The sequence below is a fragment of the Osmerus mordax genome, chromosome 12 (genome assembly GCF_038355195.1).
Source record: "Osmerus mordax isolate fOsmMor3 chromosome 12, fOsmMor3.pri, whole genome shotgun sequence".
NCBI classification, from domain to species: Eukaryota; Metazoa; Chordata; class Actinopteri; order Osmeriformes; family Osmeridae; genus Osmerus; species Osmerus mordax.
The window spans coordinates 7,583,352-7,609,164 of NC_090061.1; the positions used below are offsets into that span (position 1 = coordinate 7,583,352).

The 25,813-nt window shown below is 46.0% G+C and overlaps 2 protein-coding genes across 7 annotated transcripts in view; both read left to right on the forward strand.

Moving 5' to 3' along the window:
- Positions 1-25,813, forward strand: part of LOC136953779 (protocadherin alpha-C2-like) — an 86,419-nt gene that overhangs the window by 49,697 nt on the left and 10,909 nt on the right. For 3 of the 6 annotated variants that reach the window (XM_067247182.1, XM_067247183.1, XM_067247184.1), the window contains exons 2-3: positions 20,663-20,721; positions 24,511-24,596. In XM_067247182.1, the coding sequence (XP_067103283.1) occupies positions 20,663-20,721; positions 24,511-24,596 (145 nt within the window). Of the gene's footprint in view, positions 1-2,727; positions 5,107-13,874; positions 16,539-20,662; positions 20,722-24,510; positions 24,597-25,813 lie in introns of those variants that run through there. The other 3 variants (XR_010877997.1, XM_067247180.1, XM_067247181.1) reach the window with 2 other exon arrangements.
- On the forward strand, positions 2-2,383 carry LOC136954404 (protocadherin alpha-2-like). Its single transcript, XM_067248037.1, has one exon. It carries the CDS (start codon positions 2-4, stop codon positions 2,381-2,383), a length of 2,382 nt encoding a protein of 793 aa, XP_067104138.1.

Below are 25,813 nucleotides of genomic sequence, written 5' to 3' on the forward strand. Positions count from 1 at the left end.
GATGGCTTGTCGAAGACAAAGAAAATGCGTTTGGATTCAATGTTTCGCCGTTCTTTGTTTAGCTGACTGGTCTGCAGCGCAGATATCTTACTCGGTATCAGAGGAGGTGGACAAAGGCACGTTTGTGGGGAATCTCGCGAAGGATTTAAACCTTAACGTCCATGAACTGGAATCTAGGGATATTCGAATTGTTTCGAGCCACAATAAGAGATATTTTGAGGCGAATTTGAGAACCGGAATTTTATACGTTAACGAAAGAATAGACCGAGAGGAACTCTGTCCGAATACGGTAAAGTGTTTTTTAAACGTTGAAGCCATACTGAGCAACCCCATGCTTCTCCGTCGCATTGAAGTAGCGATTTTAGATATTAATGATAATGCACCAGCATTTCTTGAGCAATATCATATTTTCAACATATCAGAGTTGACGTCCGCAGGGGATCGGTATCCTCTACCCACAGCAATTGACGCAGACACGGGCAGTAACTCGGTAAAGAGCTACAAGCTGAGCCCGAATGAACATTTCTCCCTAGATGTGCAGAGCGGAGGAGACCAGAGTGTGTCTGCTGAGTTAGTGCTGCAAAAACCCTTAGACAGAGAGAAACAGCCTGTTATAAAGCTAACTCTGACCGCGGTAGATGGAGGAAAACCTCCGAGATCAGGAACTTTACAGATTGTTGTTAACGTTGTAGATGTCAATGATAACACGCCAACATTTAGCAAAACACTTTATAAGATTAGTGTGAATGAAAATGTTGTTATAGGTATGAACATTTTGACGCTGGAGGCAACAGATGAAGACGAGGGTCAGAACGCTGAAATTATTTATAGTTTTATGAAGCGTGGTGGGAATGCTGCTGACAAATTCTCAATTGATTCAAAAAGTGGTGCGATTACCGTAAACTCTCATTTAGATCACGAGGACAACGCAGCCTATGAAATACGTGTACAAGCAACTGACCAGGGACATTCACCCCGCAGTGGGTATTCTAAAGTATTAGTTGAAGTTATTGATATAAATGACAATGCCCCAGAAATATCAGTGACGTCACTCATGAGCCCAGTAAAAGAGAATGCTGAGATAGGAACAGTGGTTGCCTTGGTCACAGTGACAGACAAAGATGGAGGGAATAGTGGTATCACTAACTGTAAGCTACCTGGTACTACTCCCTTTAAACTGAAGTCCAATTATAAAAATTATTATTCTTTAGTGGTAGATGGCTCTCTAGACAGAGAGAATGTTTCTCAGTATAACGTCACCATCACAGCTACAGATGAAGGGACCCCGCCTCTCTCCAGCACCAGCATTATTACTGTACACGTTTCAGATGTCAATGACAACGCGCCACATTTCTCAGAACAGCTGGTTAATGTTTATGTTAAAGAGAACAGTCCAGTCGGAGCTGTGGTTTATACCTTAACAGCTTTTGACCCCGACCTCGATGAAAACGCAAAGATAATTTACTCAGTAGACAGTTCTTCTAAAAGCTTCGAAATCTCTTCAGCTGTCAATATAAACTCAGAGACCGGTGAAATAGTCAGCCTGCAGTCTTTTAACTATGAAGAGTTAAAAACTTTCCAGTTTAAAGTTCAGGCCACAGACTCTGGTGTTCCTCCGCTCAGCAGCAACGTCACCGTGAACGTTTATATCCTGGATGAAAATGACAACAATCCTGGGATTCTCGCGCCCTACTCTGAGCACGGCTCCGTTAACTCTGAGAACATTCCCTACTCTGCAGAAGCGGGCTACTTTGTGGCCAAGATCAGGGCTGTAGACGCAGACTCTGGCTACAATGCGCTGCTTTCTTATCAAATATCTGAACCCAAAGGAACCAACCTCTTCCGCATTGGAACAAGCACAGGGGAAATACGGACTAAGAGGAGAATGAGTGGCAATGATGTGAAAACTCACCCGTTGGTGGTGTTGGTTTCTGATAACGGAAAGCCCTCACTGTCAGCGACGGTGTCTATTGATGTAGTGGTGGTTGAAAGCACAGGAGAAATCCAGACTCAATTCAGACATGTGCCGCTAAAAGAGGAGAGCTTCTCTGATTTAAACCTGTATTTGCTTATCGCCATTGCCTCGGTGTCAGTGATCTTTTTACTGAGTCTCGTCAGTTTAATCGCTGTAAAATGCCACAGGACAGAGGGCACTTTCAACAGATACAGTCCTCCAATGATCACCACACACCCTGACGGGAGCTGGTCGTACTCTAAATCTACTCAGCAGTATGACGTGTGTTTCAGCTCAGACACACTCAAGAGTGACGTGGTAGTATTCCCTGCACCGTTTCCACCTGTAGATGGGGAGTTGATCAGTATTAATGGAGGAGACACTTTTAACCGGACCCAAACATTACCAAGTAAAGAGAAGGTAAGCTAGATCAAAAAAGGAACCGTTTGATGTCATTTCATGAAGATTTATTTTTTAAATACATGAATGTGTAGTTGTTTCTGTGTTTCTGTATGTTTGACATTATCGAGCAATTCGTCATCCTCTTCCTCACTTGTTGAAGACAATTTTGCCTGATGGTGTCGCTATTGACCCACCTTGTACGGTTTCTGACTGGCTTCGCAGCGCTCCGCCCAGTAGCGGAGCCGTGATCATAGGCAGTGCGGGCTTTGTTCATCTCCACAAGTAAATGTTCTCTGTTCAAACTTAAAGCCACGATGAGAGCGCTAACCGCCTTGATTCCCAAAATATCTGGTTAGCCGGTGATGGACAGAATGTATCGCCAAATGGATGTTAATTACCGTTGGAAATGTTTCCTCCTCCAGCTTGTTCACCTATGGAGTATGGCTTCCGCGCAGATTGTGTATTCCATCTCGGAGGAATCAAGTCCGGGCACCGTTGTGGGACCTTTGGCGAGGGATTTAAATTTGGATGCATCTGAATTAGAACATCGCGGGTTTCAAATATCTGGGACAAATAAGAGGTTTTTCGATGTAAACGTGAAGACGGGCGTTTTATCGGTGAGGGAGAGAATAGATAGGGATGAGCTATGCTCCCGAAGTGTGAAGTGTTTTTTAGAACTGGAAGCCATTGTGAACTCGCCATTGAATCTATACCGCTTTGAGGTTAATGTTTTGGATATAAATGATAATGCACCCTCTTTTCGGACATCCAATACATATTTGAATGTATCAGAATCTGCGTTTTCAGGTGAGAGGTTTATGTTACCGAGTGCCTATGACGCAGATGTCGGTGCTAACGCAGTAAAGAGCTACAAGCTGAGCCCGAATGAACATTTCTCCCTAGATGTACAGAGCGGAGGAGACCAGAGTGTGTCTGCTGAGTTAGTGCTGCAAAAAGCCTTGGACAGAGAGAAACAGCCTGTTATCAAGCTAACTCTGACCGCGGTAGATGGAGGAAAACCTCCGAGATCAGGAACATTACAGATAATTGTTAATGTCCAGGATGTTAATGACAATATTCCCATATTTAGCAAAACCCTTTATAAAACTAGAATACCCGAGAACACACTATACGATGCTTCTGTTATCACGGTTCAGGCTCATGATTCAGATGAAGGGCTGAACGGGGAAATTGTATACTCATTCATTAACCATGACAATGACAAAAGCTTTGACGTATTTTCCATAAATTCAGCCACCGGAGAGATCACAGTAAAAGGCCAGTTAGATCACGAACAAAACAATGCCATTGAAATTAGAGTCCAAGCTAAAGACAGAGGTCCGAACCAAAGAGCTTCTTATTGTAAAGTATTGGTAGAAATTACTGACGTTAATGACAATCCACCAGAGATATCAATAACATCTTTAGTTGACATGGTAAGAGAGAATGCATTGTTAGGGACAATGGTTGGTCTGATAACTGTCAAAGACAATGACGCTGATAAAAATGGCGCCATACAGCTGAACATAGTTGGATCTGTCCCATTTACAATTAAGAACTCTTATAAAAATCATTATTCATTAGTTGTAGACGGACCTCTTGACAGAGAGAGTGTTTCTCAGTATAATATCACCATTACAGCTACGGATGAAGGGACTCCGCCTCTCTCCAGCACCAGCATTTTTACTGTACACGTTTCTGATGTCAATGACAACGCACCACGCTTCTCAGAATCACTGATTAATATTTATGTTAAAGAGAACAGTCCAGTTGGAGATATAATTCATACCATAACTGCAATTGATCCAGATTCAGATGAAAATGCAAAGACAGTTTACACATTATTAGACGGTGGACCAAAAACAATTCCAATATCCTCAGCTATCAATATAAACTCAGAGACCGGTGATATAGTCAGCCTGCAGTCTTTTAACTATGAAGAGACAAAAACGTTTCAGTTCAAAGTTCAGGCCACAGACTCTGGTGTTCCTCCGCTCAGCAGCAACGTCACCGTGAACGTTTTTATCCTGGATGAAAATGACAACAGTCCCAGGATTCTCGCGCCCTACTCTGAGCACGGCTCTGTTAACTCTGAGAACATTCCCTACTCTGCTGAAGCGGGCTACTTTGTGGCCAAGATCAGGGCTGTAGACGCAGACTCTGGCTACAATGCGCTGCTTTCTTATCACATCTCTGAGCCCAAGGGAACCAACCTCTTCCGAATCGGAACCAGCACAGGAGAGATACGGACTAAGAGGAGAATGAGTGACAATGACCTGAAAACTCACCCGATGGTGGTATTGGTTTCTGATAACGGAGAGCCCTCACTGTCAGCCACGGTGTCTATTGATGTAGTGGTGGTTGAAAGCACAGGAGAAATCAAGACTCAATTCAGACATGTGCCCCTAAAGGAGGAGAGCTTTTCTGATTTAAACCTGTATTTGCTGATCGCCATTGCCTCAGTGTCAGTGATCTTTCTACTGAGCCTCATCAGTCTAATAGCTGTAAAATGCCACAGGACAGAGGATAGTTTCAACAGATACAGCCCTCCAATGATCACCACACACCCTGACGGGCGCTGGTCTTACTCTAAATCTACTCAGCAGTATGACGTGTGTTTCAGCTCAGACACATTGAAGAGTGACGTAGTGGTGTTCCCGGCACCATTTCCGCCTGTGGATGCGGAGTTGATCAGTATTAACGAAGGAGACACTTTTAACCGGACTCAGACATTACCCAACAAAGAAAAGGTATGAAAACTCGCATCTTAATGTAGTTAAGGCCTGCCTTTACGATATGGCTTCTACTTTATTAAGTTCAAGCCGTTCGTTATGTTACTGCTTTGAGTTGTGCGCCAGGCTTATAAAAGCGACTCGATGAAGTTGCTGTCCATGGTGCTCAACACGCGCCTATTTCAGTAGTTATGTTGTGGTCACAACGCACATGCGCATGTTGTTACATTCGAAACAACTATTGTGACGTGCTCTGTTGTTTTGATTCCAATAGGTAAAAAAGTCAGTATTGTCAACAGTCAACAGTAAGCTACTGTTGTTATCTTATATTTTTACCTTAAGATATCTTATGACTTTCTCACATATCTCGAAATATCATTGTGTCTGTTTTTGAATTTTTTTTTCATTTTGGGGTATCATCTACTTTAAGCTTTTATCTATTTCAAGCATCCTCATATTATATAGTCAGTCTTGTTTGTGTGTGATGATGTAGTGAATAGGAACATAAGTCTATTTGATTCTGACACTTATTTGAATGTATTGCTGCTTTCTATAATGTAGAGCTGTGATTCTATTACGTGGTGGGCTTAATCAGAGAGGATTTGTATTCATGAGTTAGCAGTAAAGAGCCTCAGCAGATGCCTCAGCTCTCAGGAGGTGCGTGTGTGTGTGTACAGTTATCAGTCTCTCTCAAACCTTTATTTTACATTTTCCTTCAAGTGGCTTAGTGTTGTATCACCCTGTCTCTCATTGCCAGGTGCACGAGTAATTTTTCTCTTTTTATTCTGTCTTACATTACATTCCCCTTCAATCCCTGTCTTTCCTTTCTCAGTCTTTTCCAGACCTCCATATTGATTGTGCTCTATCCTACTTCCTCTCTCCCTCACAGACTTGCTGTCTCTCTTTCCCATTCAACTATAATTAGACCTTCTTCTCTCCCCATCCCCCTCTCTCTCTAACAACCTCCCACACACTCTCCTTCCCTCTCTGTCCTATCCCTCCATTCTCCTCTCCCTGTCTCTGTATTCCTCTGCGTTCTCCCTTCCTACTATCTCTTTCTCTTCCCCTCCCCCCTTATGCCTTGCTCACTGCCCGCCCTGTTCTCTCAGGAAGAGGGGAGCAGCTGAGGGAAAGGATGGGTGAATTAGAATTGGTCTCCGTGGACGTTGCGTGCGATCAGCCTAAGCGTTCTGTAAACACCCTTCCACCCATTTTCATTAACACGCCAAACTTGCTTCAGGGCAACACCTGCATCCCTCTTTGTGTCTATGGTAAAAAGCAGATCTGATTGTCATGATAAGAAATAAGGTTTTTCATTCTAAAGATAACGTGCTGCTATGTGTCGTGCTTCCACTTGTCAAATTAAAATGGTGGTTGGTTCAAGTGCAGCATTCAATTGGCTCTGAATGCTACATTCAATCAAGAGTTATTTTTCTTTGTTATTTGATGCTCTAGCGTCTCAGTGTTAGTCATCCAGATTGTTTTCTGGCCTTGTTTCAGGAGTCAACCGCTGTTGCTGTCATGGTCACATGCTTGTTTTGCTCTGTGTCCATGACACAGACATGGCTGGGGTTCTCTGTGATCTCATTGGGGCATGAGTACACTGCAGCGACTGTGTCTGTGTGTAAGTGGGTCAGCAGTGTGTGTTTTAAAGATTGCAGGGCGCTCAAAGAACAGTCTGAATCCTAATGTGTTGAGTGTGAGTCTGTGTGTGAGATGGATTCTCTCTACATTGCCAAGCTCTCTCTCTACACTGCATTTCATTCAATATGGGTTCCTGAAACAATGCCTGGAGCTGTCCGCTATGTGTTTGAACGCATCAGTATGGGGTTTGTAAGCTACAGCTCTCCATGCTCTTGTGTGTGTGTGTGTGTGTGTGTGTGTGTGTGTGAGGGGTATAGAGAGAGTGACAGAGAGAGGGGAGGAGGGGGGAGGGGCTGGTAATTTTCCGCTCAACGCTGCAGCAGGGAGGCCCTGGGTGGTGGACAGAGTCTCTGGGATTTTAGCTCTGCAGCCTGGGCAGAGCTGGGGTGTTGGGGTGGGGCCGGGCAAAGGGGGGAAGGAGGGAGGAACTGGGGCTACACAGGCTACCCAGCTGTCAATCAAATGCTAAACCAATGGCAAAGGCTCGGGGAGGAATAAGGTTGACGGGCTTAACTACAAGACTTGAGGTCACTGTGTCTGTGTTGGTGTGTGTTGTATGTGTGTGTTACTTACACAATATAAGTGGGTCTTCCTGGAATTGTATTATGTGTGTGTCTACACTATGATTGGATTGCATGTAATGTATGTGTGTAAATGTGTGAGTTACCTAACAATGTGTGTTAGAGCTATTGTGCGTCAAGTCTGGGTTGGTTATAAAAGCCTGTTCCACTACTGCAACTCGCTGTTGCAAAATGCATTAAATTATTGATTCACTAAGTACATTATCCTAGGAGAGGTAACTGGCTAAGTGCTGCAATATCATTGTAACAGGATTTTGCCTCTACTGCCAAGACGGTGGCAACCACCTCAGCCTTTTAGGGTCAAGACACGCCCAGATGGGTTCAACAACTTTGACCCAAAAAACATGACCCAAAAACATTTCATCATTGTCAGCCCCAAGCTTTTTTGAAATGCATCATGGTTGATTTTACAGTGGACTGCCTACCTTAGAGTGGGGGTTCTGCGGTTGTCATTGCGCATGGTTGCTCTATTTAAAATGTCCGACATGCCACACCCCAACCTCATTACATTCAATATTTAATCACAAATGAATACACACACTAACCTACTATGAACCTGTGTGAATCTGTCATTTCCTGTTTTGCTCTGACAAGGGCGTGGCTCTGGGGAGATGCGAGAGCTCTTACAGCTGCTGTAACCATGGTGATGGTGCTCGACCATGGTAATGTCACTAGCAGCCTGTTTCTCTCTGAGAGCTGCAAGAGCACAGCCATCCCCCACCTCTTTCAGGCAGCCAATCATTATCATCTTCATCAGACAGCCTAGGATGAACAGAGAGTGAGAGATTAAGAGAACAAGAAAGAGAGGAGTACAGGAAAAGAGAGAGAGAGATGGAGTGAAAGAGATAGAGAGGGGGATCCAGGTGTGCTAATGAGCCACAGAGAGAAGGGGGGGGCATGGTGGAAGGGTGGGGGGAGTGGTGAACAAACCCTGGGATGGGCAGCAGGAGACCGATGCAGGAAGGAAGTGCAAGCAGGGGGACACAGGGGTGCGCAAAGGAGAGAGTGAAACAGCAAAGCAGAGATGGAGTCTCTGATGGAGAGATGGAAGAGAAAACAAATTAAATATGTAACCAGAAACTGAGCGGAAATCTAAAGGAGCTGAGTAGAGATGGTCACAAGAGAACAGAATGTACCCCCCCCCCCGCCGCGCAAAAATCCTCTTAGTGGTGTTAGGCTGTTATGACAGAGCTTTAGATAGAGCTTTGTCGTACTCAGGATCACAGAGTCCTTCCGCCTGATTCTAGCATGTGCAAACACAACTCGGCGTCCTTAGAGGGGCGGGATCGGGGGGGCAGACACTGCCTGCCTGCCTGTTCTCTCCGATAGCTTTGTCTACCGCCACGGCAGCTACAAATCTGTTTGATTTGTTGTTCAGGCAGCACGAGGGCAGCCCGTGTGTTGATTAACCTCTCCGAGGACCAGAGGAGGAGGGATTTGTGTCGTTTGCAGCACTGTCATGCCCTTTAGACTGAAAGGGAGGTACACAATGGGGGAAGGCAGAAGCGAAAGCATGCAGGGCAGGCTTTCTATCCCACTGCGTGCATCTAGGGGACAGGGATGAATGCAGTCAGGGAATGGAGATTTGATATGGAAAGGTTCTTAAATGTGAAGTCATTGTAATATGTATGTGTTTTTTTGCTATTTGGTGTTAGTTCTCTAGTAGTTAGGTCTGAACTCAAGTATCAGTATTTCAGTCTGTTATATTTGGTATGAAACGTGATGTTTGGCATTGTCTTTGCATGGTTTCGTTTTTTTACTTGGTCTGCCGTTTCTACTTCTCTCCTCTGGAGGGGGCCTCGATCCGTCCTTCACAGTCAGCTTTTCAGACGTTTGAGGAGAGGATGAACAGGAAGAGGGGTGTGACCTCAGGCATTCCTCTCTCTCTCTCTCTCTCTCTCTCTCTCTCTCTCTCTCTCTCTCTCTCTCTCACTAATGCTTGAGATCAGGTTTCAGTGCTGACTGAGCGTACGGGGTGGAGCTGAGTTGAGTGGATTGTCTGGGACTAGATTTCAGCATCATTCTGTTCCCCTGCAGTAATTGCTTTACACCAATAGAGGGCCCAGTACATCTATATGTATCTCTTCCATACTCTCCTCTCACAGGAAACATCTGCGTTGTGCTTCTGGCAGTGAGATAGAACAACACCCACTCCCTCACCCTTCTCTCTCTCTCTCCTTTCCTGAACAACACCTTATTTTCTTAGTTATATTCACCCACTGGTTTTAACGTAACAATCTTGTGTCTTAGTTCATCGGTTTATTTGTTGATATGCAGATGTGTGGCTACCCAGAGGTCCTTTTAGAGTATGATACATGTTCTGCTGTCTGTCATGATGGGATGTTTTCCCTCTGTCACTACTACATCTTTATTGCTCTGCCCGTTTCTCCTGGCTGCACAGGCACTGCAATTAATGTCCTACTGAACAGCCCGAAGACATTTTCTGTGTGTGTGCGCGCGAGAGAGAGAGAGAGAGAGAGAGAGAGAGAGAGAGAGAGAGAGAGAGAGAGGGAGGGAGAGAGAGAGAGGGAGAGAGAATGCGTGACTGTGACAGATGGATACAGTAAGGGAAAGTATTTGGACTTGGAGAGCATCAGTGATGTCATCAGCCCTGTCCTTGAGCACACCAGACAAGATGGCAGCTCACAATTACTAAAAAAAGGCTGGTCTGGCCAGCACTCAAGCCTTAGAACGTGTGTGTGTCTGTGCGCCTGACACACAGACAGACACCAGCTCTGGCCCATCTTTCCGTGGATCTCTGTGGGCCTGGACATGTGACTCACCAACAGGGGGGGACGCCACATGGCACAGCACACGCTTAGGGGAGCAAACGAATGGCTTTTAAAGCGGCCCGATTACTGCCCATTAATGAGAGAGTGTTAGCAGAGAGCTTGTTCTTAATATGTCCTCCATCTTGCATAATGAATGGCAAGATTTTATTATTCTGGCAGTGTGTGGACCCTCTGGCGTGGAGAGGAGAGTGCTGAGAAAAATCAGACACCTACCTCTCTCCTTTACCTCCTGCTTCATCTCTCTCTCTCCATTGTCAGTCTCTCTCATCATATATCCTCTCTCTGCCTTTCATCTCTCTCTCTCCCCAGAGTAGGATAGCTATGGCATTAGGAGCCCCTCGGCTACATCTCTCCCCAGCTGGAGCAACGGATGTCACACAGACACAGGGCACATCTGGAGAAAGAGGGAGCGGGTGGAAAGAGGAGGAGAGAGAGGGGGGTACATGAAGCATTTGATGCAGAAAGTTTTTATTTATTTATATATATATATATAAAGGTGTTATATCCATTGCAGTCACTGCTGAGGGTAAAGACCAAGAGTAGATCTGGGAGTAATTTAAGACTACAAGGACGTTTCTTTGGACGTGTCTCTGTTCTAGCGAGACAGACGTCTGTTTGTATGTTTGGAGTAATGGAGATAACTTAATCAGTAGCCCCTTGAGTGAAAAATGAAATAATTCACAGCTCTGCGGCTCGCAATTAATGACAGAGCAGATGGGCACCATTCTAACAGGTCTAGAGAGAGAGAGAGAAAGAGAAAGACCAAAATGTTGGTTACCTGCCCCTGAGTTACATCGCTGTAGGGAGGAAGCAATTGAGAAGCTAAGGGAGGGAGGGGCAGACGGCGGGGTGGGGTGGAAATGCCAGGTGTAAATCCGGCGGCGTGTGTAATTGACGAGATAACAGTCGCCTCTTTTCATCTCTCTCAAATTGCCGTAAACACACAGAGCGCGCGTCCCACCGGGAAAATCTGGTAAATGTCAGGGGTACAGCCGCGGCTCGATTGCCTACAAGACACATGAGTACGGATGGGCCGAACCCACGTCGTTTCATCTCCAGAGTTAAATCGAGGGTGGGAAATGAGGGAAGAGGTGTACAGAAAGAAACAGTAAAAAGGTCAATCTGCATCCGTCAAAACCTGAAGAAAAAATAAAGTCAAAACAAACAACAACAAAAAACTGCCTCGTCCGGGAGTGTGAAGAGTCGCTCCATCCTCTCCGCAGCGTATGAGTGACTCATCGGCGTTCTCCCATCTCTCGGCCTGCCAACGACTGTCAACGCCGTGGGCGTATGGTCTATGGGGGACAGTTGGATCCGCAAAGGGAGATTAACGGTTACAGTATGTATGCGGCTGGGCGGACACCGTGGCCGGGTGGCCTGGTGAATCAGGCTGCCTTTGAGGCCACATGGCTCCAGACCAACGCGACACTATGGGGAACATTTGCAGATTTTTACTAAATCTTTTTTTTATAACTGTTTCAACCGGATATGGTTGTTTGCCAGTTAACCTTTAAAAGAAACACACAAAAAATACAAACTTTCATGTTTTTAAGTGTTTAACACTTTCAAAACTTTCCAACACTTCCACAATATGGATGTTTGCTTTTGTGACCTCAGCTTTCTTGAACATCACCTATTCGGTCGCTTAGACTGTCCCCATGGGGAAGGCTTTTCACTTCCCATTTTACAGTTAGACTCCATCAAATCAATTTAACTAGTTTGAAAGACGATTGTCTGGTTGCAGTATCCAACACGGGCCATTCCGCGCTAACAGAGATTGATATAATACCCCGGCCTTGATTCATTCTGAATGTGCCGCCACAGCTGTGTCGTCTAGAAAAGAATGTGTCGAAAGATCCTCCCCATCACTTTGTTGTGCTGATCGCGTTATAGGAGTAGGGGAGCCTTCCTAATTGAGTAGAATCCGATTTAAATTGGAATCTAATTGAGGTACATGGGTTCAGAATGTACTAATTAGGAGAAGGGTTTCAGCAATATGATTTGGGCATTTAACGCCACTGGCAGACCACCTGCTACCAGTCATGCGCAGTTCGTCCCCACCCAATGTGCATGTGCAGGCTTGAATGATTAAAATAGAGTATGGAGCAGCAAAAACGGTATATCTATAGAAATCGAACGCCCTGTGGTGTCTGCTATATGAACTAAAAGGCTAGTCTATCACTGCATTTCAATAAATGGACACACGTCTCGACGATAGTGGCCGAGGTCCACTTTTTAATGGATCAATGCAGGTATATCAAACCGACAGGGGCCATGACTGTGTCTCTATTAATGTCTTTGTAGCTATTAAATTACCATTGACGACTGTGGTATTTTCTCCCAGAGAGAAATGTGAAAGTGAACAAGCCTCTCCTTATATCTCAGCTTCGGTCTAGAATAATCTTGCATGGCCTAAACAATCAAACTGCAGGCTCCAGCAAGAACACGTTGTCGATGTCCGTTTCCTAGACTACATCCTCAACATACACATGCATGAAGCAGGCCCCAACTATTTGAGCAATGTGGGTTTGACAGGACGATCCACGCTAGTGTGTTTGACAGATTTGGTGATGGGGCAAGTACCCGGCATCTAGGTGACCTGGTTTGCATCGGTCGGTCACCCCGAGTGAACGTCGTTCATATGGCAACGAACAGGAAGGATGATAACTATAGAGGACAGGAATGGGATATTAAATGAGCAGCCAAATATGCTTGTAGTTCCAGTAAATGACCACTGCAGCTGTCAGTCTCGGGGGCAAAAAAGAGAGGGGGTACTGGAGTCAATGATCTCCCGATAGCCTTTCAGCTCAGTGCTCGTGAACAGTGCCAGAGGGTGCACAGATCCTGCATTTATTTGAGAGCTAATTGAGAAAAATTAAAATAAAGACATTGAAAAATGCAACCTATATTCCTTTGATTATTTTGAAGATTTTACGTTGACGTTTTTTACCTCTTTTATCACCCATGTTTCTAATTATGTCTGGTTATTTTGAATTCGTAGGCTACTGTTTGTCATTGTTCTATCTTTTTGTGTATTTTTGAAACATGGTTATAATAATGCATTTTTGAAATGTGTGATTAGGAATCTTTATTCCTGCATAGGTGTGTTTATTAGCTATGTGTGTGTGTTTTATCGTGTATCATTTTTGTCATCTTAGCTACGTTTTGGTTGAGATTTGGTGCGATTGTAAGTTTAGATCCATAAAAACGAGGAAAGAAATTGCCAGGGCGTACCGATAAATCCGTTAGGCAGTGTATCCCAGCACACAATGAAAAGGGCGGTGGCACCCGCTCTCTCAGAAAAAAAAAAAAAAAAAAAAAAACAGTGCTCGAATGCATGTGTGTGCGCATTGAAAACCCGCGACTGACGGTTAAGAAAAAATACAAATCGATTAAGATGTATTGAGTTACTGCTACCAATGTTGGAATAAAGGTTTATTTTAATTTTTTTGACTGTGTTAAATGGCTGAAAGGCAGCCAGCACCGCTCAAGCAAAAGGCTCCCCCTCCCCCGCAGCCCACAGACACCATCACATAGAGAGGGATAGAGAGAGGGAGGGGAAGGAAAAGGAGAGTAAGAGAGAGAGAGGCAGCACCCATGAGAGGGAAACAAGAGTCAGCCGCGCGCGGAGGACAGAGAGGAGAAAACAAGCATCAGACAAACGAACAAAGAAAAACATGGGTGTACCGGAAAATTGTCTGTTAAAACAGGCACCTCTACCGGAGAGGATGCTTTGGTCGTCCTGCACATAGTAGGGGGTGAGTAACGGACTTCCCCCCCGGTTTTAATGTGGCGGGTGGGGACGCACAAGCTAAAAAGGCGGAAAGCTCTGTAATCCGTCTGCGGATCCTGCCTACTTGCAATGGCTGTGGCTGCGCGATGCTGTTACAGCATAAAGGAATATGTGCCTTTTTATTTTTGTTTAGTGATTTTTGTACTCAGTGGCCTTACAAATGCACAAATACGTTACACCATTCCCGAGGAGCTGGAGAACGGGGCTGTGGTCGGTGACATTGTTCGGGATTTGGGTTTGGACCTGCAAAAGCTCTCTGCCCGTCGCATCAGAATCACCTCGGACAGTGCAAGGAGATATTTCAACATAAATCATAAAACAGGAAAGCTATCGGTGAGTGACCGCATAGACCGCGAGACGCTCTGTGAATTCAGTGGCACCTGTTTCCTCAATCTCGAGGTGGTTGTTGAGAACCCGCTCGAGGCGCACAACGTGGAGGTGGAGATTTTGGATGCCAATGATAATGTGCCACAGTTCCCCCGGGATGAATACCAGCTGGAGATATCAGAGTCCGCGGTCACTGGGTCCCGGTTCCCCATTGAGGGCGCACAGGATGCGGACGACGGCTCCAACTCAGTTCGGCTCTACAGACTCAGCCCAAACGAACACCTCGCGCTGGATTCCAATAAGCCCACGGCCAATAGCAAGCACATTGAGCTCGTTCTCAAAAAGCCTTTTGACCGTGAGCAGACGCCGTCTCATCAGTTAATATTGACAGCTGTGGACGGAGGCACCCCTCCGCGCACTGGCACTGCTAAAATCAATGTGCTTGTCCAGGATTCCAACGACAACGTTCCCAAGTTCGACAGCTCTGTATATAAAGTGAAACTGTCGGAGAACTCGCCCAAAGGCGCCCTGGTGATAAAGCTAAATGCAACAGATCCAGATGAGGGCTCAAATGCGGAAGTTTCCTATTCTTTTAGTAGCTACACCCCAGAGAGGGTCAGACATATTTTCTCAATGGACACAGATACAGGAGAAATTCGTGTGAAGAACAACATTGATTTTGAAGAGACCAACTCCTATGAAATGTACATACAGGCTATGGATAGGGGCCCATCTCCAGTGGCAGTTCCCTGTAAAGTAGTGGTGGAAGTCCTAGACGTGAATGACAACATCCCTGAGATTGTTCTGTCGTCCCTCTCAAGTCCAGTCCGAGAGGACGCACGGGCCGATACCGTGGTTGCACTTATCAGCGTCAACGACCGCGACTCCGGCCAGAACAAACAGGTGACACTGGAGATCCTGCCCAACCTGCCCTTCAAGATCAAGTCCTTCCGAAACCATTACACCATTGTCACCTCAGCCTTCTTAGACAGAGAGACCATCTCCTCCTACAACGTAACGGTCATCGCAGTCGACGGCGGCACACCGGCCCTGTCGTCCCACATGACCTTCAAAGTGGACGTTGCGGACGTGAACGACAACCCGCCGCGGTTCGAGCAGACGTCCTACACGGTGTACGTGACGGAGAACAACGCCCCGGGGGCCTCGCTGTGCGTCGTGAAGGCATTGGACGCCGACACCGGCGAGAACGCCCGCATCACCTACACGGTCCTCAACGACAACAACCACGGCATCCCCGTGGCCAGCTACGTCAGCGTGAAGCCCAACACGGGCGAAGCCTACGCCCTGCGAGCATTCGACTTTGAGAAGCTCAGAGAGTTCCACTTCCAGGTGAAAGCCCAGGATAACGGCGTGCCACCGCTCAGCCGCGTGGCCACCGTCTATGTTTACATCATGGACCAGAACGACCACATGCCCAGGATCGTGCACCCGCCGGCAAACGGCACGCGCACCACGGAGACGCTGATGAAGAACGCAGAGGCCGGGGTGCTGGTTACCAAGGTGCTGGCGTGGGATGGAGATGCGGGCCAAAACGCCTGGCTGGTTTACGCCCTAGAGCAGACCACCGCAGACTTGGACCTGTTCAAAGTACACGAGCACACAGGTGAAATCCGCACCACTCGCCGTGTCATCGAGGACAACTCCACCTCCTTCCTGCTGACGGTGCTGGTGAGCGACCACGGCCTGCCACCCCTTTCCTCCACTGCCACCATCACCGTGGCCGTCATGGAGCTGCCGCCTAAGCTGACCCCTGACCCTAAGCGCATCATCCGGCCACACAGTCCCCTTATGTTCTCGAACGTCACCCTCTACCTCATTATCGCTCTGAGTGCCACCACCTTCGTGTTCCTGGTCACGGTGGTTGTGCTCGCCATTGTCCGCTGCCATGCCTACTGCACCCAGCCGGGCTCCTGCTCCCCTTGCTGCGTCTCCCAGAAGAGCATGCCAGAGGGGGGCACCACAGCCATGGGAGGTGGGGGTGGAGGAGGTGGAGGGGGTGGAGGAGGTGGAGGCGGTGGAGGCGGAGGGGTACCCAATAACAATGTTGCGTTGCGCCGGGACCTCAAAGTAGAGCCTCATTACATAGAGGTGCGAGGAAACGGGTCGTTGACCAAAACGTACTGCTATAAGACGTGTCTGACGGCCACCTCCGGGAGCGACACCTTCATGTTCTACAATACAGGCCGGCCTCACAGCGGCACCTGGGGCTCTGGATACGTCACCAGCCAGAGCGGCCAGAGCCAGATGTTTGTACGGCGACTCAGTATGCCAGATGCCACCTCTGCTATCCAGGTGTGTGTTTGTGTATCACAATGCTATGCGAATCGCCAGGTGTGTGTGTGTGCTTGTAGATGGATGGTGTTTGAGAGTCAGAGGGAATCTCTGGTTATAGAGGCTGCTCATTTCTGTTGGATCTGTTACATTTTAAACAAAGACTTTTGCCATGAAAACAGCTCATTGTTGTTGTAGATATTGGTGGAAGTATAAAAAGAGAACGTGTTCTCGTATTCAGTTTGCAAGAGTTATTTTTTAAACCAGAAATTGCAGTGCCACTCCTAGTTCTTCCTTTCATCCTTTGTTTTTGTCTGCTAGACAGGATTGGTAAACATGAACAAAATTCGGCAATTATTTCTGGAAAACTCTTGTTTGTGTATGTACACACAGAAAATACTTTAAGGGTACTCTATGTTCTCTACCTACCATATGGAGCCTTTAATGTAAAAAAAGGTTTCTTTGTCTGAGGTGTGTATTTGTTTGAGTGGGTGGTAGGTGCACCGTTCTCAAAGTGTGTGTGTGTGTGTGTGCTTAGGCTTGGTTCTTGCCAGAGAGCTGTTGTTTGTTTCTGATGATTCAGGTATCAGAGGTTTATACGCCTCTTCCCTCCATGGTCGTTTAGAGAGCTGTCATAAAAAAAAAAATCAGCATTTGTATTCAGGGAAAGTATCTCTCTGTCTTTCTCTCTTTCCACACAAATACACACACACAGTTTCAGTGTGCTCAGTAGCAGCAGCCTCCACAGGAACCATCCAACGATTACATTGAGAGCTCTGCTTCTACAGCATGTACACTCTAGGCGTACTCTGTGAAAGCACCAAGTTACTGAGATTTAGAGTTCTCAAGGACTTGAGCAATTAGTCCACTAGGTCCCAACACGGCTTGCCACAATTGGACCACTGTGATGTTCCACATCCTTCTGGGCCAATGAGCACAGACGAACAGGCTACTATGCAGCCAGCTCTGGACAGGGAGACCATCTCACCAGTTGAGTTACGCTCTCTTGGCTCAGAAAGCTGTGGGTCCCACCGCACGAAAACATCCCACCGGTCACGTGCGTTTGCGACACGGAACAATCACGCTTGGTGAGTCAGACACGGAGAGGCAGATCGAACCAAGATAGACATGCAGTTTTCATTCCCTTGCTCTTACAGAAGAGGAAAAGAAAATGGGTAGAAATATGGAAGCTTGCCTTTTGGACACGCAGCTTTTGTGCAGATGAAAATCCAAATGGGGTAAATATTTAGATTAGACTGTTTAAAAAAACACCACACTTAAGAGAGACCATAAAACCGACCATATTTGGGAAAAATTGCACCCAAATATTGTCTTGACCCAAAATCTGTATAGGCAGGCTGTTAGTAGAAAATAAAAACGATTGAATAGAGAATAGAAGAGTCTGAGTAGGGGTGGGGAATGAAAAGAGATATAAAAGCAAAGCTTAGATAATAGCCCCTCTATCCCCCAGCATTTTCCTCATTAAATGCCAGTCATGTTTGTTCTCGCTGTGTAATTTAGTGGCAGGGACGTGTTTCATCGTCTCTGCCTCCGGATTGGTCGGTTTGGTGCGGTTTGGGCGGGGGAAGAGAAGTGATTGGACAACGTGTTGACGGCGGAGGTGCGATCACTGTATCCATGCGAGGGGTGTCCACTTGGAGACAGAGGGAGGGAGAGTCAGAGAGAGAGAGAGAGAGAGAGAGAGAGAGAGAGAGGATGTGGAGGCCAAATCAAACCCAGGGCCTTGTTTAGCCATTTCTGTGCATCCTCACCGACTCAACAGAGACTAAGGACAAGTAAAAGCCATGGGCTGTTTTATTTCTCTCTTTGTCCTCTAACTTTATTCTTTCCAGATATAGAATCTGAATGCATCACTTCTCTATCATCACCATGAAACCCTTGTCTATTTGGAATGCACTGGGTGTGGCTGTAGATATAGCTCACTGATTTCCTTTGAGCCTATGCATTCCCGTGTGTCTGTATGTGTGTGTGCGTGTTCTCATGGGATAGCAGGAGACTGCGGACATGTTCAGCGTCCAGATGCTGGTCTAACCATTAGTGTATGTATGTGTGTGTGTGTGTGTGTTGGCGTGTTCGTTCTCATTAAGCCAAACATCGCCATACGGTCTGGCAGACCACTCTCCCCCTCGGCCACTGTTGTACCAGCAGGGCAAACATTTACCAACGCCATTTAAAGTCAATCTGCCTTCATTTGTAATGAAGTACATATATCTCATAACAGTTCAAATAATCCTGGGCTGTTGAATATATGTCTGGCGCTATAAATATGACAAGGACGGTGTAAAAATGGGCCTTTAATTGGTGTGACGTCGAATTTATTTTACATTTACATTTAGTCATTTAGCAGACGCTCTTATCCAGTGCGACTTACAGTAAATACAGGGACATTCCCCCGAGGCAAGTAGGGTGAAGTGCCTTGCTCGATTCTCTAACCGCTCAGCCACCTGACTCCCATTTTGAATTGATTGAAATTTGACATCATGAGTCTTTTCTGTTTTGTTACAATTTCACCCAGTATGATATTGTAGCTGTACATGTGTTATTTTGGTTCCCCTTTGTTAGGTTATGTGGAGTGTGTGCATGTATTTGTGTCGTAGTGTAAATGACCCCCAGGAGATACTGTGGGCTTCTTATTAGGGGAAGCTACTAGATTCTAGGGTGATGGGTGTCCTTAATGGAGTTAAAAAGAGAGAGGTTGTTTCAGCGTCGGTAGGAAGTGAACATCTGTCTTGCAGACAAAATATGGTCAGGTTGTTTTTAATCCAATTGTGTTTGATGGAAGGGTAATCTGACTCTGGGTCTGTGGTTAAAGGTCCATTTTCATAGGCAGGGCGGTACGAAGCTAAATCCAGACGTTAAATTGAACTATACATGTCAGTGTCATCATGACGTACAACTATTAACATTTTAGTACAGAACACAAGATAACATACAACCTAAACAATATGGTTTTCAGCAGTTTTGGAAGCAAAACTGATTATTTCATAACTGCTAATGTGGATTGAGAAACGTTTCAGCAAATGGTACTTCAGTATTCTCAAAACAGACACAACAGGCACACATCCATATGGAGCTTTTAAAAACCCATGCCTTGTATTCTGTGTTGGATGTGAAACTGTCTATTGTAGATTGGTAGCAGATGAAGTTAGAGGGATGCTAGGCTGTGTTTTGTGTCACTCGCTCCACCCGGAGCTCTCTAGTGATGTTGATTTCAGATGTCGTGTCCAGGTGCGAGCCTGCCAGGGTTAAATCTACATCAACTTAATGCTGCCCCCCCCCCAACCTTCATCTCCTCCACCTGTGACCTTGACAGGGGAGAGATGCCGAGGCTGATGCGCGGTGTGAGAAGGGCTCCGTTGTGGTTGCCATGGTGAGGTCTGTTGGACCAACTCAAGCAAACAATGACACTTGTCATTTTGATAAGAGAATGGAGTAAAAGAAACCGTGACAGATAAAGGGGAATACAAATAGATTAAACCAAAAGAAGGAGGAGGGTAAATACTCAAGAAAACAGGAAAAGGTGTTCAGAGGCAAAAATCCATTATTCCTCTTCCAGAGAAACGTTTATCTGGTAATTTAGGGATGGGTACAGCTGATGGAGGGAGAAGGAGAGATGGAGGAAGGTGAAGAGGTGGACAGCTGCAGCCTCTAATGGAGTCCATCAACACATACAGCAATGTGAGAGTTCTGCTGGGTCTCTGTGGTAACGGAGCGTACCACCTTCAGACTCCATGGTTTGGCCCGGGGGTGTTTTGGCCTGTGGGCATGTGTCATAGAGGCAGGGTCAGTGGACCGCCTGGGCACCACTGTGAGAAAGAGCTGTATGTCTCAAAGTCATTCCTCTCTCAGAGGACAAGGGAGGGAGAAGGCAATATGGAAGGGAGGAGGAGAGGAGGGAAGCTGCTAGCTCCAACTCATCACTCATTTCTCTCCACAGGCAGAGGCAAGCTGTCACAGCTATGAAGAGTGTCTATGTGTGTGTATGTGTGTTCTTGTGTGTGTGTTCTGCTCATGCTAGCAGTTCACGGCATGACTTATTAATGAGAGGATATTGGGTTTTACCAGTGTGATCTCTTGCAGTACTTAAGACTCTCTCTTCTCCTTTCTTTCTGTCTTTCTTGCAGCCCAAGGCGCCTAATGCAGACTGGCGATACTCGGCCTCCTTACGAGCTGGGATGCAGAGGTAAGCAGTAAACACACCCTCTCATCCCATCATCCTTCATTAGTTGTTCATGTTGGGACGATGTTCATCACAATGTATTATTTGCTAGTGCTGCCAACATAATACATCCATTTTATGTCTACTCAGTACTTCATCAACACCAGTACTGCAGTCTTCTCCAAGAACAAAGAATGTTTCACATGTTATATGCATGTGTGAATACACATCCTGTATGTATATTCACCTGCCATTCCTGTCTACCTTTGTGAGAGTGAGTGAAGTGTGTATCTGCCTGACACAAATATGGCTGTGTCCCCCCTCCCCAACCTCACACTCCTCACCGGCTATCAGAGAGCACATGTAGCGGCCTGGAGTGGTTGTGGGGGAGAGACTGGTGGAGGCGGTGGTGGGGGGCGGTGTAGGGGTTGACTTATGGTCAGTCGTAGAAAGAGAGGCAACTACCCAGTCAAGTGGAAGCTTGTTCCTGGATGGGGCACCCTGATTGGGGGGGGGGGGGGGGGGGGGGGGGTATGTAGCAGGGAAAGTTCATGGGTCATATTACCATGAACCACCAAGCCTCTAACTGTACCAGAACGGTTGGGCCCTTACCCAACCCAGAGTCAAGATCATGAAAATGAGAGAGAGACAAAGAAAGAGAGAGAGAGGTCTGGTTAATGAGCAAGGCTAGTCTTAATGAGCATGGGCCAGCCGAGCGAACCAGAGTACCCAGTGCAGCTAGATGATCTGATCTGATAGTATGCTACTAACCCTTACGAATTAAACGCTGGTACACACACACACAAACAAGCACACACAGACGCACACAGTTTCAATGCGGCCGAGCAATTTCGTGAACTGACAACGACTGGCCGACCAGTCCATCCATCGGAGAAACACAGAAGTAGGTCATTCTGCCTACGCCAACCCTCTCAGACACACACACACAAGACGCACATACAGACATAGAAGCGGGTCCCTCTGGCTGTGGCTGGAGTGATGAGGGACAGATGAGATGACAGAACGGACAACGCTTTCACAGCTCCCAGTAAACAGCGTCTGTCTGAGACACGGGTCATGAGGGGCACTGCGTGTGTGTGTGTGTTTGTGTACAGTATGTGTGTGAACATCCTGTCTCTGTGAGTTTCACTCTTTGTCCTGTTTTTCCAGTGAAAGTGAAACCATGCATACTTGTTTCATCGCTCACTTACTGCTCTTTGGTTTGTGTCTAAATCTATCAGTCTGTGATCGCAATGATGAATGTACATTCTGAACTGTGTATTTGTGCGTGTGTTTGTACGTGTATGTGTCAGATTAATATGCGTGTAGCATCTGAGTGTCATTACTGGTACACAGATCCTCTCATAATTACAGCAGGGTTTAATGAGAATTAATGATTCTAATGCATTCCATCACTCTCTTCAGTATACAGCATAGCCTTTTAAAACATGAATCTGCTCTCCTCTGTGAGCACTTCATCCCTCTCTGTTCATACTAAACCTGGGATTACAGTATGGAATTTGAAGGTGATATAAAAAAGAAAAAAAAGAAAGAAAAAAAAGATACCCCAAATACCACTGCTGGTTCTGACCCTTCCAGAATCTGGTGTACAGTTTGTCCCTGGGTTTAATGCAGTGAAGAGCAAACACACCCTGACCTACTGTCTAGCTGACAGAGAGACTGACAGACTTGTTGAGTTGACAGAGAGATGGGCAGACAGGCGGGAAGGCAAAAAGACAGACAGGTGGGAAGTCAGACAGACTGGCAAACAGTGAGGCAGTTCGTCAGAATGACGGACATGAATCTGGTAGACAAGGACAGGCGTTCACAGAGACACAAGGAGAAAGTGAGACAATGGATGAGGGAAACTGAGACAGGCATTAGCAGATTGGCATGTTTTCGGTCCAGTGTACTCCTTTAATAATTTAGTAGCCCATCTTCATGACTATTGCCCTGAACACCACTTAAAATGGCCTCCCTCACCAAATTGCTCTTCACCTCCACACACCCACCACCACACAGACAGTTGGAGCGTTCACATCCTTTTTTTTACCACAAACACACACACACACACACCCTGGTGTCGGATGGGATAGAGATGACGGAGAGATGAAAAATGGCAAAGAAAGGAACAGAGATGAGATGGGGTGGGGAGAGATAGAAAGGGAGGGGGGCAGAGGAGGAATCAGATAGGAGAGGATGGGGACCAAGCTGTGATGGCTTGACCTTGGACTCACACGCGCACGCACGCACATACACAGCCTGTGCGTGTCTAGAACAAAGAGGAGAATCTGAGCCAAAATGGTGGCTACCCGCCATACACTCTCCTCTACAATCTCATTTCAATTCAATTCATATTTTTGCTTGTTTCTTCATCCCTTTATTTTCATTAATCATTGTTTCCTGCTTGTTATACATGTCCATTTAAGATAGCATGGTATATGAACGTAAGAGACTGCCTCCACACATAAATATGGCCTGAGGTTTTTAATGAGTGAAATCACACCTGTTAAAACTGACATCAGAGAAAGAGAGAGATGGGGGTGAGGACGGAGGGAGCGAGAGAGAGAGAGAAGCAGGGGGAAAGAGAGATTTGTTCCAACAAACAGGGACAAATGGGGGGGGGGGGGGGGGGAAGGAGGACATGTGAGGGATAGGAGGATTAAAAAAAAGCATGCCCACCGCCTTAAAAAACATATGGGCAGTTTAATATTTTTATCGAGGGATTTCCTGCATGCAGGGCACACACACACACAGCAGGTTCAAATAAGTGTGTAACTACTCCTTGTCCTCAATTATTTCTCTTCAAACACAATGAAGGGAGTTGTAGATGTATTTTATCCCAAACTAAACCGCAGATCTGCATTGCAGGATTGAGAGAGGGCCTCTCTAGGTAGATGGTACACAGGTGCACTGAGCTCCTCACAGGGTGGCACTGATTCTTCCTGAACTGTAGCATGATCAAACATCCCAGTCATAATCAGAGCTTTATTAACAGGCCTTTGGGAGGAATCTGATATCCAATCCCTTCAAGTTATGGAACGTGTGTGTGCGTGTTTAGGTTCTTATATCCATGTATCTGATGTGGGTTTGCTTGTTTGTGTGTTAAAGAGAGATGCAATCTTATGAAGACAGATTATGTGCCTGTGTTTAATATACATGTGTGTGCATCTGTTGGTATGTGTGTGAGTATAGTTTTTGAGGTTTGCTTGTGTTTGCCAGCTACCCTGAGCATTTGCTGGGTGGTGCTGAAATCCCTGGGTGTGAAAATGTAAGAGCACCCATCTTTAATCCTTAATCCAGAGAGTGGTGTAAATATGTAGGGTGACTAGTGTTTAATCCTAATCCCAGGAGCTGGTTTGGGCTGGCCTGCATTCCTGGGATGGGTCCTGGACTCCTGGATTCTGGCACACACATATTGTACACACACATGCTCTACACACACACACATACTGTACACACACATTCTCTACACACACACACACACACACACACATACTGTATACTCCCAAGCACACATCCTGTGGTGTGCTGCCATGGTTCAATTTAGTAATGCTGTGTATTATAGGCAGCATGTGGATCCAGAGAGGATTGAGTGTACTGAAGCTTATGTTGCTGCCATATAGTAATACCATAGAGTCCATACGCTGTCTATAAAATATGTGTGTGTGTGTGTTTATGATTGACTGCATTAAATAGGCCATGTCTGAATAATGAGTATTGAATATGTTTCTTCTTTCCAGACAGTGTAGACTGCAACTACATCTGAAAAGTCATTCCAGGGTATAACAACTGTGTGTGTTTGCGTTCCAGCTCGGTGCACATGGAGGAGTCCTCGGTGATGCAGGGAGCCCAGGGGGTTCTGGTCCAGAACTGGCCAACCGTGTCCAGCGCTGCCGGTAAGTCTCGAGGTCATGACCTCTGAGAACTGACCCATTTTGACATTACACTGACCAGGACCAGCTACTTTCTTAGTCTACATCGGATATACTCTATTAACTCGAGAAACCAACACACTCTGACATTATGCTAAACTAGAGTTACCAAAATGGTCACCAACAGACTCAATTCAATGAACTACAACTAATTGAACCACAATCCTTATGGTCTGACTGAGACCAACCTCAGGTCTTAGAAGACTCAAGAAAAATCTAAAATACTACGCGTAGAGAGGGACAGAAGGAGAAAAAAGGGAAGTAGTGAGCGAACAAGATGAAAAAGAGAGATAGTGAGAAAGAGGAAGAGAAAAGAGAGAAATCTGCTACTACATCTCTGCTTAACCTGCTCCCTTGACTTCCTTTATCAACTCTGAGAGGAAATGACACTTGTAGTATGGGTGGAGATGGCTATCTGTAAGAATAAGCAAGACAGAGAGAGAGAGACAGAGACAGAGACAGAGAGAGAGAGAGAGAGAGAGAGAGAGAGAGAGAGAGAGAGAGAGAGAGAGAGAGAGAGAGAGAGACAGAGACAGAGACAGAGACACTACTGTAGATAACCTGATTACTGTCAGAATATTTACAGAGACAACACAATAACCTAACCCAACATAGGGATTCAATTACACAATTTCTTTAATTCTTTCTCTCTCTCTCTTTTCTGTCTCTCGTTCTCTCTGTCTCTTCATATAAACACACACACAAAAACACCTGCAAAACAAACTGACCACTTTTTCTGAATCTACATTCATTCGTCCCCTGGTGTCTGGTAACTGTGGCAATTAATTTTGTTATGGGCAGGAGGCAGATCCAACAGTAATTAGCATCTTAATTATGACTGCGGATGCACCATGTCATGTCCGAGTGAAGGTCATAGTCTGACAAAACTGACCTGTGTTTGGGTGGGGCGGAAGTCAACTGTAAAGTGTTCAAGGAGAGAGAGAGAGAAATGGAGACAGGAGAGATCAAATGTGGAGTAGAAGAGAATCAATGGTTGGCGAAAATGAGGAGGAGAGGTAGGGAACATGAAAAGATTTGGACAGGAGGGTCTGAGCAAGAGGGAGCAGAGAGAGAAAAAGAGAGAGATTGAAGTGAACAAGGGCGGGGACGACAAAGTAATTATCTGGAAGATAAAAAGGTGATTTGTTGTAATTAAGGACTTGCAGAGATGACCTGGCTCT